Raw genomic sequence first — 14078 nt, 5'->3', positions numbered from 1 at the left:
AGAAGGCTAAGTGGGTAGTGTTTACTGCTGCAGAGATGAGATAGGATAAAAGATTGTCAATCCTGAATATCCAAGGGGGAAATCTTTTAAGTAGATGTAAAAAGAATGAGATGTTAATGTGTTTTGAAAATGGAAGCAGCTTATAGACCATTTTATGGATGGATGACTTATCCTTTTTGAAGGGAACATCGGATTCAGAAGGACAGTGATTGATGATAAACTGTGAAACAATAGGTTACGCATAAAGCAGGAGATATTGACACTGAGAAAAGAAAACACAATAGCTCCATTCTTTGAAAACAAAAGAAAGGAAATATTTTGAGGGAAATTGAGGTAGTTCTTAGAAGACAGCCTCTGACTTCCCATTGAAATAAACACAGCCAATAGCAATGATGTGGTCAGGGTTAATTTTCAGGAATTTTGCTACCATGGATATCCTTGGTAGCATCATATCTTATTCTCTGTATTTCCTGTGTTGCCTAACACACTCCATTGTACCTAGTAGGCAGTAAATGTTTGAGTGTAGAATATTTTTAAATGAAGTTAAATGGGTACTCTTTGCATTCGAAGACTTCACTGTACATGAATAAGTAAGGGAAAGAATATTTTTAAGAAAGGATGAAAATTAGTTACTTTTCTATTTAAGGATAAAGACAATAGTTCTTGCCTAATCTAGTTTTGTTCTACATCTGAAACATGTTTCTAATACTGAATTCATGAACATAGTTCATAAGTATGAAGCGCAGTTCATTTTCCACCGGTGGTGCGGTCCGCCTCTCTATGCAGGAGTTAAGATCTCAGGACATCAATAAACAAGGCCTTCATACTCCTCAAACGTAAGTACCTCCATCTGTGGTCCTCACTTCCTTTTTTTTTTTTTTTTTTTTTTTTTTGGTCATGGGCAAAGAAATTATAAAAATAAAAATGGTTAATATAAAAATGTAGTCTCAGTAATATGTTAGTGAATCCCATCTGTTCCCAGTGGTACCTAATTTGGGATCAACAATACAGGCCTGATACTAGGTGTTTCTTAAATTCCCAAATCCTAGTGTTTTACCTGGCACCCCCCAAAAGGACTGTTAATTCCCCTTTAATGCTCTTTTATAATTTTTTTCATATTTTTTATTGGTGTATTATAGTTGTATGTAATGGTGGGATCTTTTATTATAGAGCTTCTCTTCCCATTCTCCTCCCCCACCCCCTCCTCTCCTCCTCATCCTCCTCCTTCTTTTCTTCTTTTTCTCCTTTGTTTGTTTGTTTGTTTGTTTGTTTGTTTGTTTGTTTGTTTTTGGTGGTGCTGGGTACCCAGGGCCTTGTACATGCAAGGTAAGCACTCTACCAACTGATTTATATCCCTGGCCCATTATAGACCATTATAGAGCTTCTTGTTTAAGCAGGTCCTGTGCTGTAACTTTAAATTTACTGAGATGTTTCCAACTACCAAAGTTCTTAATCAAATCAAAGCAATATTATTTGCTCTGATGGTAAGCTATAATGTAATAGCAACCTACAGAACAACACTTTTTCAAAGACTCACTGGGAAAACAGTACCCAAATGAACTTGCTATATAAACTGTAGCTTTCCTTCTATAAGTGATGTTCTTGCAGTTGACAGAAGAACACTGTAAATCACTGTAGAGCTGTATCAGTCCTTCTGTAATACCTAGGTATTAGAGTTACAAGTTACTTGCTGACTGTTCTTAAATTACCTAGGTTTAACATACTGTGAGCAGGATACAGCTGTAGCTCAGTGGCAGGGCACTTGCCTGGTATGTATGAGGCAATGGGTTTGATCCTTAGCACCACATAAAAATAAACAAATAAATAAAGGCATTCTGTCCATCTATAACTATCAAAAAAAAATTTTTTTTAATACTGTGAGCTTCCGTACTTTAAATATGTGAAATATTTATCTTCCTTCTGAATACTTTAACAGAATATTTGTACATACTTATACCAAAAGATTTTAGGTCTTGAATTGTATTAGATGTGAAAAGATTGCCATCATCAATGATTTTTTGTCTATAATTTAAATAATGTATGTGAAACCCAGCTACATTCTGACAGTGGACTTTAAAAGAAAAAAATTCCAAATGTAACTATCCTGTGATCAAACATACCTATTTGTACATTTTATCTTTTTCCTTAAGGTTGTTAATGTACATAGTTTAAGATAAAATCATAATATAGATAAGATTTTTGTTCTGCTTCTAAACATTTTAGTACTATGACTTATCTTTTAGCCCATCCCTACCAAACAGTTATGATTGCTGCTAAAATTTTTCATAATAGCTGAAATTCTGAAATTTTATAGGTAATAGGGAGGAGGTATTGATTTCAACATATTTCCAAAAATTTCTTGAACTGATATGTCGTGTATTTATTTTAAAATGTTGTTTTCTTTTTTTCTTAAAGCAAAGAGAAACCAGCCTTTGGAAAGTTGAGTATAAATAAACCTACATCTGAAAGAAAAGTCTCTATATTTGGTAAAAGGTAATTATATTTTTATTAATTCTAGTGAAGGGATTCTTTTTTTTTTTTTAATGAATGCACTGCCATTTTCATTTTTTTACGCTTTATTTATTTTGATTCATTGTAAACAAATGGGGTAAAACTTACTTCTCTGGTTATACATGAAGTAGAGTTGAAGGGATTCTTATAGCCATGTATTGATGCCCTCAAGACAAAGAATTAGATGACATGGTCCTTTTCAAGAGAAAGATTATAATCTACTTTTTCCCTGTTTTAAATGATTAATTTTTTAGGTTATATCTGCTTTTGATGGTAAGAGATAAATTAACACGTTCAGACACTGTTTCATTGTTATACGTGAATAATTGAAAATTCTATACCTAGTACTTAGATACTGTGGAATCATAGATTGTAAAATGAGGAACTATCCCCTAGTTCCACATTTGAGTCTCATCTTTTTCATACTCTTAACAATTAATGAGATCTCCATGGAGCATTTGTTGTATGGGCTTTATCTATCAATATTAGCCATATTCAAAATTAACACTGAGAAAATTTTAAGATATATATTAATTCAATTTAAAATAACAATGAGACTATTACATGGTAACATAAATAACATGTTTTTAATGTTAAAAAAACATGTTTCCAAAAACAAAACTATTTCAGTGAGAAGAGTGACTTTGTTTTATAGTTTTGCAAATCCCTTTAATATCTGACTTTATAGAAGACAGCTAGATTCTCATATCTGCTTCTGCAATCTGTTAGAATAGTATACATCTTATAACCAGCCTCTGGAAAACTTCATTATATGCTCATGAAAGAATAAAATGAGCCAGGCACAGTGGTACATGCCTGTAATCCCAGCAACTTGGGAGACTGAGGCAGGAGGATCACAGATCACAAGTTCCCGGCCAACCTCAACTTTACAAGACCCTATCTCAAAAGGGTTAGAGACTGGGGTTGTAGCTCAGTAGTAGAGCACTTGCCTAGCTTGTGTGAGGCACATCATTCCATTCTCAGCCCTGCATATAAATAAATAAATGTCCATTGACAACTAAAAAATTTATTTAAAAAGGGGGGACTGGTGATGTAGCTCGGTGGTAAAGCACCCCTGGGTTCAATCCCCAGTACCATAAAACCAAAATTAGGATGGAAACAGCAGATAACATCTTAGTTTTACTATGAAAATAGGTTTTCATAATCTATTTAGAGTATATTTGCAGTTGTTTGGGTTGGAGGTAGGGGAAGGATTGACCTGTAGCAGAGCAGAAAATGGCTTTCTTCCTCTCTTCTGGATTCTTTGACTGGACTATAAATTAAATTGGATGGATGACAGATTAACACTAGAAAATCTGTTATTAGTTATACAACCTTGCATAAATTACTTCACCTCTTTAGGATTCGATTTCCTTATGTATAAAAGTAGAGACAAAAACTATGTCTCCTCCCAAGGCAATTCTGAAAATTGATTGAAGGATATGATAATAGTTATAAAGTCTAATGTTTGTTGAGCATTTCTAAAGCCCAGATATTAAGTGCTTTTTCTATGTATACTCTTAATCCTCAAAAGCAGTTTTCCCACAAGAGATAGTGGTAAATGAAGGAGTTGCAGGGAGCAATCATGGAGGGTTATAAAAGGAAAAGGATTTGGTTTATTGAATAAGCATGTAGAATAGTTGATGCAGAAGATCTTGTGGACTCAAAATACACATTAGAGGATAGTACTTGTGTTGTTAATGCAAAGTACCAGTATATTTTTATCCCTGTCTTATTTTATATCTAAATTTTCTTTTAACTTCTATAACATCATATTTTACTCTCTCTACTTTAAATAATAGAATTCTGTTTAAGTAAATAAGGATTAAAAAATTAAATTTTAAAATTTTAATGCGTGATGCCAATGTTAAAAAATAATAATAGTAATTTAGACTTGACCACAGAAAGAAATAACTTGTGTATGTGTGTGTGTGTGTGTGTGTGTGTGTGTATGTGTGTATGTGTGTATGTGCTGGGGATTGAACCCAGGACCTTGTACATGCAAAGCAAGCACTCTACCAACTGAACTATATCCCCAGCCCAGAGAGAAATAACTTTGACTTTTAAAAATATATTTCCAGAACTAGTGGACCTGGATCTCGAAATAGTCAAATTGGCATATTTTCCAGTTCTGAAAAAATCAAGGACCCAAGACCACTTAATGACAAAGCATTCATTCAGCAGTGTATTCGACAACTCTGTGAGGTATTTTATAATTTAACTAGTCTAAATTGTGAATATCCTCTTAGATATTTTCCAATAATTGTACTATGACAAAATGTTTGATGTTTCATAAAAGTTATTGTAGTTTCTTACAGAAAATGGTTATGCATATAGTGTATCCATGAAATCTCTACAAGCTCCATCTATTAAAGACTTCCTAAAGATCTTCACTTTTCTTTTTGGCTTCCTGTGCCCTTCATATGAACTTCCTGACACAAAATTTGAAGAAGAGGTTCCAAGAATTTTTAAAGACCTTGGGTATGAACATAATATTTCTTAGAGTGGGGAAATTATTGGAATATACAGAGAAACCAAATTCAATAAATTTTTAAAGTGTTTGAATTAAAAAATAAAATGTTTTAAGATGATTACTATGAAAAATATGTATAGGATAAATAGAAGAGAAATATACTGTGGACATGTTTAGTCTGGTTTTTGTTTCTATAACATACTGAAACAAAGTAATTTATAAACAATAGGCATTTATTTTGCTCATGGTCTAGGGGACTGGAAAATCGAAGAGCAGGATATCAGCATCTCTCAGCACTCTTTGAGGGCTTTCTTGCTAGGTCATGAGGTGGAGGAGAGGGTATCATGTGGGGAGACAATACAAATGTATCAGAGAAATCTTACTTTTATAACAAAGTCACTCCCTCAATAACACATTCATCTAAATGGATTAATCCATTCATGAGGGCTCTGCCAGTCACCTCCCAAAAGTCCCACCTGTGAATATCATTAACATCTGTCTTTGTGGATTAAGTCTCCAGCCCGTGAATTCTGGGAGATGAACATTCACACCATAGTGGTAACTTATTACACAACTGTAGGTGATAGAGCATAAGGTCCTAAACTGCTGAAGTGATGTGGAATAGAAAATACAGGCTGGTTATCACACATTTTATAGAAACAAAAACAACAGCATTGGGGATGAGTAGTTCATACATGTGGTTTATTGAATTTAGAGAAATGAAAGATCTTTTGGTAGAAGTGCAACATGCTGGTTGTAAATCAAATTCTGCAGCTTAAGAGATAATGAATACAAAGTAATCTGCAGAGAAGAAACCAAAAATACACAAAATCATATTGGAGAGTTAGGTGACTAGCAAGAATTGGAACAAATATCTTCTAAACAAGTTAAAATAATGGGATGTGTGGAATTTTAAAAATGTAACTTCTTAATTTACCCTTTTTTTTTTTTTTTACTAGATTAATGTCAGCTTATTTTTTTCTAATTTTTCACAGGTATCTTTTTGCACTATCCAAAAGTTCCATGTACACAGTGGGAGCCCCTCACACCTGGCCTCACATTGTGGCAGCCTTGGTTTGGCTAATAGACTGCATCAAGGTATTTGATTTGACTTTTTAAATGTACACATAGGAACGTTTGATGTTTTTCTCCAAAAGATATTCCTATTTCTCTCCCAATCTTGATTTTGCCACTTAGCTCAAGTCTGCTTCAAGGTTTTCATTTTTAAAAGTATATTTGATAAGTTCCTAAGATTATTAACACAAACATGAGAGGTGATGGGGATAAAGTTCCTTGTTGGCAAAGAGATTATTCATTTTCATGAGGTTTTACAGTTTAAATTAAAATGAGTCAATAAGATATTGATTCTTTAATTTTCTCTCATGAAATTCAGTTTTCCCCCTTTTAAAATTAAAATCAGTATTTATTGCAAAAAGTTTTAGAAAATACTGAGTGATGTCCCCATAACCTCTCAGCTTAGAGGCAACTTAAAGCATTTCTTTCAGTTATAATTTTTTATTTGTTTCTTTGTTTTTGTGGGGCTGGGAATTGAAGCCTGGGCCTCAGGCATACTAGACATGTGTTCTCCCACTAAACTGTACCCCCATCCTGGATATTGTCTTAAAAGTGCTTTCTTACTTTGCAAAAAAGTATGTACAGTCATGTGCCACGTAATGACATATCAGTCAGTGATAGATGGCATATATGACAGCAGCCCTGAAAAGCTATCATAGGCCTGAAAAATTTCTATCACTTAGTGACATCGAAGCTGTTGTTAAGCATTACTCACATTTCTGTGGTGATGCTGATATAAACAAAGCTACTATGCTGCCGGTCAGAAGTACAGCACCCATTACATATGGTACATACTACTTGATAATAAACAGCCATATTACTCAATTATGTATCTACTATACCATACTTTTTATTGTTACTTTCAAGTGTATTCCTACTTATTTAAAAAAATGTTTACTGTAAAACAGTGTGCCGTGTTATGATGGCAGCAGCCTCATACATCTTGGGTTTACCACGTCTCTTGATTGGATCAAGAGGCCACGTCGAGCGATTGACCTATACCATCTAGGTGTATTTAAGTACACTGTGATGTTTGCACAAAGACAGAATTAATTGATGCATTCCTCAGAATGTATCCCATCATTAAGCGATGCATGACTGTATATTTTTTTTTTATATTGACAAATTTCCCTCTGAGAAACTTTAAAAACTCCTCAGCAGTGTGTAATATGCTGCTTTTCCTACACCACAGGCATAACTGCTTTAAAATCTACCAATTTTGGAACTGAAAAATAGCTTGTTTTAGTATGTGGTTTTTTTGGGGTTTTTTTGTTTTGTTTTGTTTTGTTTGTTTTCCCCTCTTTTTTTTTTTAATTTATTTTTATTGTAAACAAATGGGATACATGTTGTTTCTGTTTGTACATGGAGTAACAGCATACCATTTGCATAATCATACATTTACATAGGGTAATGAGGTTTGATTCATTCTGTTATTTTTTCCTTCCCCCCCACCCCTCCCACCCCTCTTTTCTCTCTCTACAGTCCCTCCTTCCTCCATTCTTGCTCCCCTCTCACCCCCCATTATGTGTCATCATCCGCTTATCAGTGAGATCATTCATCTTTTGGATTTTTGAGATTGGCTTATCTCACTTAGCATGATATTCTCCAATTTAATCCATTTGCCTGCAAATGCCATAATTTTATTATTCTTTATGGCGGAGTAATTTTCCATTGTATATATATATATACCACAGTTTCTTTATCCATTCATCAATTGAAGGACATCTAGGTTGGTCCCACAGTCTGGCTATTGTGAATTGAGCAGCTATGAACATTGATGTGGCTGTATCTCTGTAGTATGCTGATTTTAAGTCCTTTGGGTATAGGCCGAGGAGTGGGATAGCTGGGTCAAATGGTAGGTCCATTCCAAGTTTTCTAAGGAATCTCCACACTGCTTTTAGTATGTGTTTTTTGAAACAATTTATATTTTTGCTTGGTCTGCCACTTATATTCCTTTTAATTTGCCTATATGCACTTTTATGATCTATATTTCATTATTTTGCTATTAATTTGAAACTTTATGTATTGAACTCCTTGTATAGCAAACTTATCAATGGTTGGTTTTGTTTTGTTTGAGATGGGAACTTGTGTGTTTCCCAGGCTGATCTTGAACTGTTAGGCTCAAATGATCCTCCAACCTCAGCCTCCCAAGAAGCTGGGACTACAAGTTCTCCCCACTATACCCAGCTATTCCTTCGAATTCTCTTTTTAGGGTTCCCCCTACATACTCACTTCCCAGTTTCAAGGATTAAACCTAGGGCCTCACACACTCTAAGTAAGCACTCTATAATTAACCTATACCCCAGCCCCATTGTTTTTAATAATTGGCAACATGATAAGCAAAAAGAAGATAACTAATTTTTTCATCTTTGCATTTTGGACTATTTTGTTTGTTTTTGTTGTTGTCATTTGTTTTGTTTTAGCCGTGCTGGGGATCAAATCCAGGGCCTTGTTAGGTAAGCCACTGAGCCATACCCAATCCAAGAATGCCATTGTGTAGTTCAAAAGTGATTCATTTAGGGCTGGGGGATAGCTCAGTGGTAGAGTACTTGCCTAGCATATACAAGACCCTGGCGTCCATTCCCAGTACTATAAAAAATAATAATAATACATGAGTTAAAGAAATTAGCCCCTGTCTATATTTCCCCCTCTTTTTTCCTTTTGATTTTATGTGCTGTGTTTTGACTGTTCAGAATTGTGAATTTTTATCTAGTTTATATAGTCTCTTTCTTTTGTAGCTTCTAAGTTCACCCATCCTACTAAGCAGTAGAATTCTTAAAACCAATATGGTCCCCTGACATTCTCTTAATCATCAAAAGCCCTTTAGTAAATGTAAGTAGGCAGTGGGTGGATAGATTTTGACCCAAGAACCATGCTAGTACATGGAGCACCACCAGTTGTCAAGAAAAGAATAGAAATTCAATACCATTGCCCATTAATAAAGTACAAATTATTAGACTTTATATATAACATGTATATACACATTTGCCTCCCCCATGATACCCATGAACATGGTTACCACCTCTGTACTCTTACTATCAGATACCCCTATTAGCACTAGAATACTTCAACCTTATTTGCCTAAGCATCTTAGGATTTTGTTATGTGGTTATGAGATAACATCTACACAGTGGTACAGGAGCTGCTGTAACTGGTCGGAGAGGGACTTCTTTGAAATTTCATCTAGGGCCTCATACATCCCAGGCAAGCCCTCTACCACTAAGATACATTCTCAGCCCTTTTTACAATTTTTATTTTGAGACAGAGCCTCAAAATAAGTTTTGAGTGCAGCTCAGGGCGCACTCAACCTTGTGATCTTCCCACCTGTCTCCTGAGTTGCTGAGATAGCAGCAGACACATGCCACTGTACCCAGCTAGAAAAAGAGATTTCTTGAGGGGCCTCCAAGCCCATTATTTAGGTTAAAATCCCCTCTTTCCTCTCTTGCTTTTCTTAGTGTGATAAAATTGAACACTGGAGCAACATAGAATCCATGAGAGACTATAGGTTTCCAATTATCTTTCTCACTTAATCTTAGAAATTTTAGCCACACCTGATAAGGCCTCCTTTATTCCCTGGTGGTTTTTTTTTTTTTTTTCTAATACCCCCAATTTTTTTTCCCTAGTATTTTTATGGCTTCTTTGCGTTGTTGTTGTTGTTGTTGTTTGTTTATTTCATTTTTTTGAGACAAAGTCTCACTATGTTGCCCAGTCTGGTCTCAAAGTCCAAGGCTCAGGTGATGATCCTGCCTCAACCTCCCAAATAGCTGGACTACAGGTACATGCCAACACACCCAGCTTTGTGTTGTTTGAAATCTTAATCCATCTACAATTTATTTTAGCTTAAGAAAGAGGAAGCATTATTTTTTAAATAACTCACTTGTATATCTCAATAACATTTACTGAATAACCCATCATTTCCCAACAGTTTGGAGCTATTCTCAATATGTTCTCTTTTCTCCTATTCCTGCATCATCAGCATTCTAATTGCTTTCTCTTTCTAATATATTTTATGTAGTAGAGGCAGATTCTTACTGCTTTTCACAAATTATCTAGCTATTCTCAGATCCTCACTCTTAAAACTAATTTTTTAATTCCCAAAAATGGTTTTTCCTCCCATTGGCATCACATTGAATTCATAAATATATTGGGGGATCATTTCTATCTTGATAATTTGTTGTTATCTTGTCACATTTGTTCCAATGTCTTGTTGCTAAGATGAACAGATTTTTTTAATTGTATTTTTAAGGTTATTATTTGCTAAATTTCTTATATTTACTACCCTTATTGAATTGCCATACTACTATTGTTCTAAGTTAATTTCTATTACTAATACTGCCTTCAAATGAAATATTTTGTTTCATTACTTAATGTATTCAGATAGAGATAATGATTTTCATGTTGAAGTTCATCTGCTTTAACCAGGAATGGTTAAAAGTTTTCATATGCTTTTGCAGGATCTATTGAGAATAATCTTTTTTTCTTGATCTGGTTTCCTGATAACCTCTGTTTGTTCATTGTTTGTTATTCTTTTGCTGTACTCCCAAATTGCTTATTATATTTCATAAAGTTTGATTTCTTCTCTCATTCTCATTATGCCTCCTTTCAAAGTGTGGCACATAATCAGTTTGAGTGACAGTAGTTTAGACAAGTCCCCTGTCTTCTCTACTGATGAACATGAATAGGAGAGTTCCATGTGCCCCAAGAGTTCCCTGGTAGTCTTTGTGATCAAAGGGGGCAGAACCTGACTTATCTCAGATCCCTCTGCATGCTTTCCCCCTGAAGTTTCACAGTCTTGAGAAGTGGTATTATTTTGGTAAAATGCTATTGTTAGCTGGAAAAAATGGCTCAGATGTATTTGCTTTACTGGGGACCCAACTTGAATGCAAGGAAATTTCAATTAAACCTTAAGATGTTATGCTTTAGTCCTGATTTACATCCCCAACCCTCAGACTTATAATCTTCCTGCTTCAGCATCCCAAATTGTTTGGATTACAGATGTGTACCACCATGTCTGACTATATTTCTTTTCATCTCTGTACAATTTCAAGTTGCAACTATTTCTCCTCAACTACAGTCCTTGTAGTTGAGACTTTCTATAGTTCCTGGAGACTCTCTCTGTCCCTGTGTATGGCTCTTCTTGAACCTTGCAGAGTAGTAACAGTTTTCACAAGGACATTTGACAAGGCAGAAGAAATTTCTTTATCCTGATGACAAGGTAAAAAAATTCCATTCTTGGGCACTGTCCTACATGTCTCTCAGACTTCATTAAATCAGACTGTCATCTGAGGCCCTGTCAAAGAAAGTCAAGACAAAGAATGAATTGCTAGAGCTCCCAGCATCGACCACAGACCTACAGAAAGTCTTCAGTGCCTTTAGAATAGGGAAATGGTAGGAGGACAGGCAACTGTGGGCTAAGGACAGTGTCTTCCCAAAATCCTGTATGTAAGTCCCAGGATAAGAAACTTTTCATTGTTTTCAATGGAAACCTCCTCCTTCTTTTACTACTTTCAAATTTAAACAACTAGTGTTTCTGAAATTTTATAGTGTAAAATTCATTCTAAAGTTCATATTTATATGTAAGATTTGAGCACCAAAATTGAACTCAAAAGAAATAATTACTAGTTCATCTTTTCTGTGGCAGTTCTGTTTTGGATTCTTAGAGTTGCATTAAAATGTGTCTATTCTCAAAAGATTAATAGCAGCATAAAGGTCACATATTTTTCTCTATGAAGAACTAAATATGGAGCTCATCCTTTCTAAATTCTAGGGTTTGTTACTAAAATATGAAGGATTGTGTTTTAAGATTCAGTTAGGACTGGAGTTGTAGCTCAGTGGTAGAGCACTTGCCTAGCATGTGTGAAGCACTGGATTCGATTCTCAGTGCCACATATAAATAATAATTTTTTAAAAAAAAGGTCCATCAACAACTAAAAAAAATTAAAAAAAAAAAAAAAGATCCAATATGATCTCCTGGGTTGGGGGAGACTTTTAGTCATGCAATTAAAAACTTCTAAAAATGACACTAAAAAAACAAATTTGAGTCAGGCATCGTGGTACATGCATGTAATGCCAGCAGCTCAGGAGGCTGAGGCAGGAGGATGATGAGTTCAAAGCCAGCTTCAGCAACTTAGTGAGGCCCTAAGCAACTCAGTGAGATGCTTCTCTAAATAAAATACAAATAAGGCTGGGGATGTGTCCCAGTGGTTGAGTGCCCCTGAGTTCAATCCCTGGTACCCAAAACAAACAAACAAACATATTTGAGGTGGGGCTGTTGGAGCACATCTGTAATCCCAGCAGCACAGGAGGCTGAGGCAGGAGGATCACAAGTTCTAGGCCAGCCTTTGGAACTCTGTGAAGCCCTAAGTAACTTAGTGAGATCCTGTCTTAAAAAATAAAAAGGACCAATAGAAAGCATAAAAAAATAATAATAAAAAAATAAATAAAAAGGACTGGGAATATGGCTCCATGGTAAAGTGCCTCTGGATTCAATCCCCAGTCCCCATCGCCCCAAAAATTGACAAACATGAAAACCATGTTTTTCACATCTACTCAATCAACTTAATATGTTATTTATTTGCTTACTAGATACTTACTGCCATGAAAGAAAACTCACCTTTATTTGATGATGGACAGCCCTGGGGAGAAGAAACTGAAGACGGAATCATGCATAATAAGGTACTACACATTACCATAAACTATAATGAGTTGCTTTGATATTATTAATTAAATGTGTCACTATTGAAATTAATGTATTCTTTTGTAGACTTGTCTTTTTGCTTCCTAGAAAACTTAAAATTGCCAGGCATGGTGGCACACACCTGCAATCCCAGCAGCTCTGGAGGCTGAGGCAGGAGGATCACAAGTACAGGACCTTAAGCAACTTTATGAGACCTTTTCTCAAAATAAAACTAAAAAGTACTTTGAATATAGCTCAGTACCGCTGGGTTTAATCTCCAGCATCAAACCAAAAAAGAAACCCTTCTAAAATTAATTTTCATAACTATTTATCAATGGTTCTACTCTGAGATTCACATTATAATTTCCTAAAATTAACTAGGTACAGAATCTTGAAAATGTTAACTAAGTGAAAAATGCAAGGGGATTTTAATTAAACCATAGGATGTTATATGTTATCGATATAAGATTTCTTTTCCTCCTCTGTCTTATAGAATGAAGATATCAAAATATTATTTGAATGTAGATGTTAATTCAAAGCATAACAAATTGAATCTTAAAATATTACACATAGGTTCTTTTTTGTTTTGACTTTTTAGTCACTTAGAGTTACCACCACTTCCAAAAGTGGTTGAGATAAAATTGATAAACAGGTAGTCTGAATCGGTTTCATATACTTCATTGGAACCTAATATGTGCTTTTTATAGAATTATATACTTTACTGAAACCTAAGCTATGGGACTAACCTCCCCTCCGCCATTTCCTAAAATATGCCAATCTATTTATCAAAATGGAATAAACACCAGCTCCAAGGAATAATTTTAAAATGTTGAGATTACGTATTTGTGTTCCCAGCATACATAAAGGATCAATTACACAGTTCCCTAAGAAGAAAAACTTTCTGTGCTCTAATTTTAACCTTCATCCTTTGGAGTCTTTATCACCAAAGGAGAGTGGAAATAATTCCAGTCTCATCTTTTTTTACTGCCTGGGAAATAGTTCAAAGATACATCTACTGAGAAAGGAAGAAAAAGATATATCAATTGATGTGGTATCACTGCCCTTTTTTTGAGCAAGAATAAACATGCCTTTACTACTTCAGCAGAGATCCCAGCTGGAGCCACTTCTGGAAAGCCTTTGATCCTACCCTAGAGAGAGTTCTACCATATTACAACATGTGTGCTCAAATACATTTAGTTGTACCTTAGTTTCACCCAAATATAATTACCACCTATTAACTGTTAAATTTCTTGACATTCATCCAAAAGATTAAACCAATAAAAGTTATTCTTGCCATCTGAGCTATTATTTCAAATGATAAAATATAGAGAAGCATTTTGGAAT

The 14078-nt window shown here is 34.8% G+C and overlaps 1 protein-coding gene across 1 annotated transcript in view; it reads left to right on the top strand.

Annotated features, from left to right (window-relative positions):
- Ndc80 (NDC80 kinetochore complex component) overlaps positions 1–14078 on the top strand; it is a 49415-nt gene that overhangs the window by 801 nt on the left and 34536 nt on the right. Inside the window, exons 2-7 of the mRNA XM_047526939.1 lie at positions 727–836; positions 2416–2493; positions 4593–4716; positions 4820–4992; positions 5980–6082; positions 12644–12733. Coding sequence (XP_047382895.1) covers positions 736–836; positions 2416–2493; positions 4593–4716; positions 4820–4992; positions 5980–6082; positions 12644–12733 — 669 coding nt within the window. The 5' untranslated portion in view covers positions 727–735. The remainder of the gene's footprint in view (positions 1–726; positions 837–2415; positions 2494–4592; positions 4717–4819; positions 4993–5979; positions 6083–12643; positions 12734–14078) is intronic.

Source organism: Sciurus carolinensis, chromosome 15, assembly GCF_902686445.1.
Source record: "Sciurus carolinensis chromosome 15, mSciCar1.2, whole genome shotgun sequence".
NCBI lineage: Eukaryota > Metazoa > Chordata > Mammalia > Rodentia > Sciuridae > Sciurus > Sciurus carolinensis.
The sequence above is the reverse complement of the archived record's forward strand: the minus strand, read 5'-3'. Positions and strand labels throughout refer to the sequence as shown.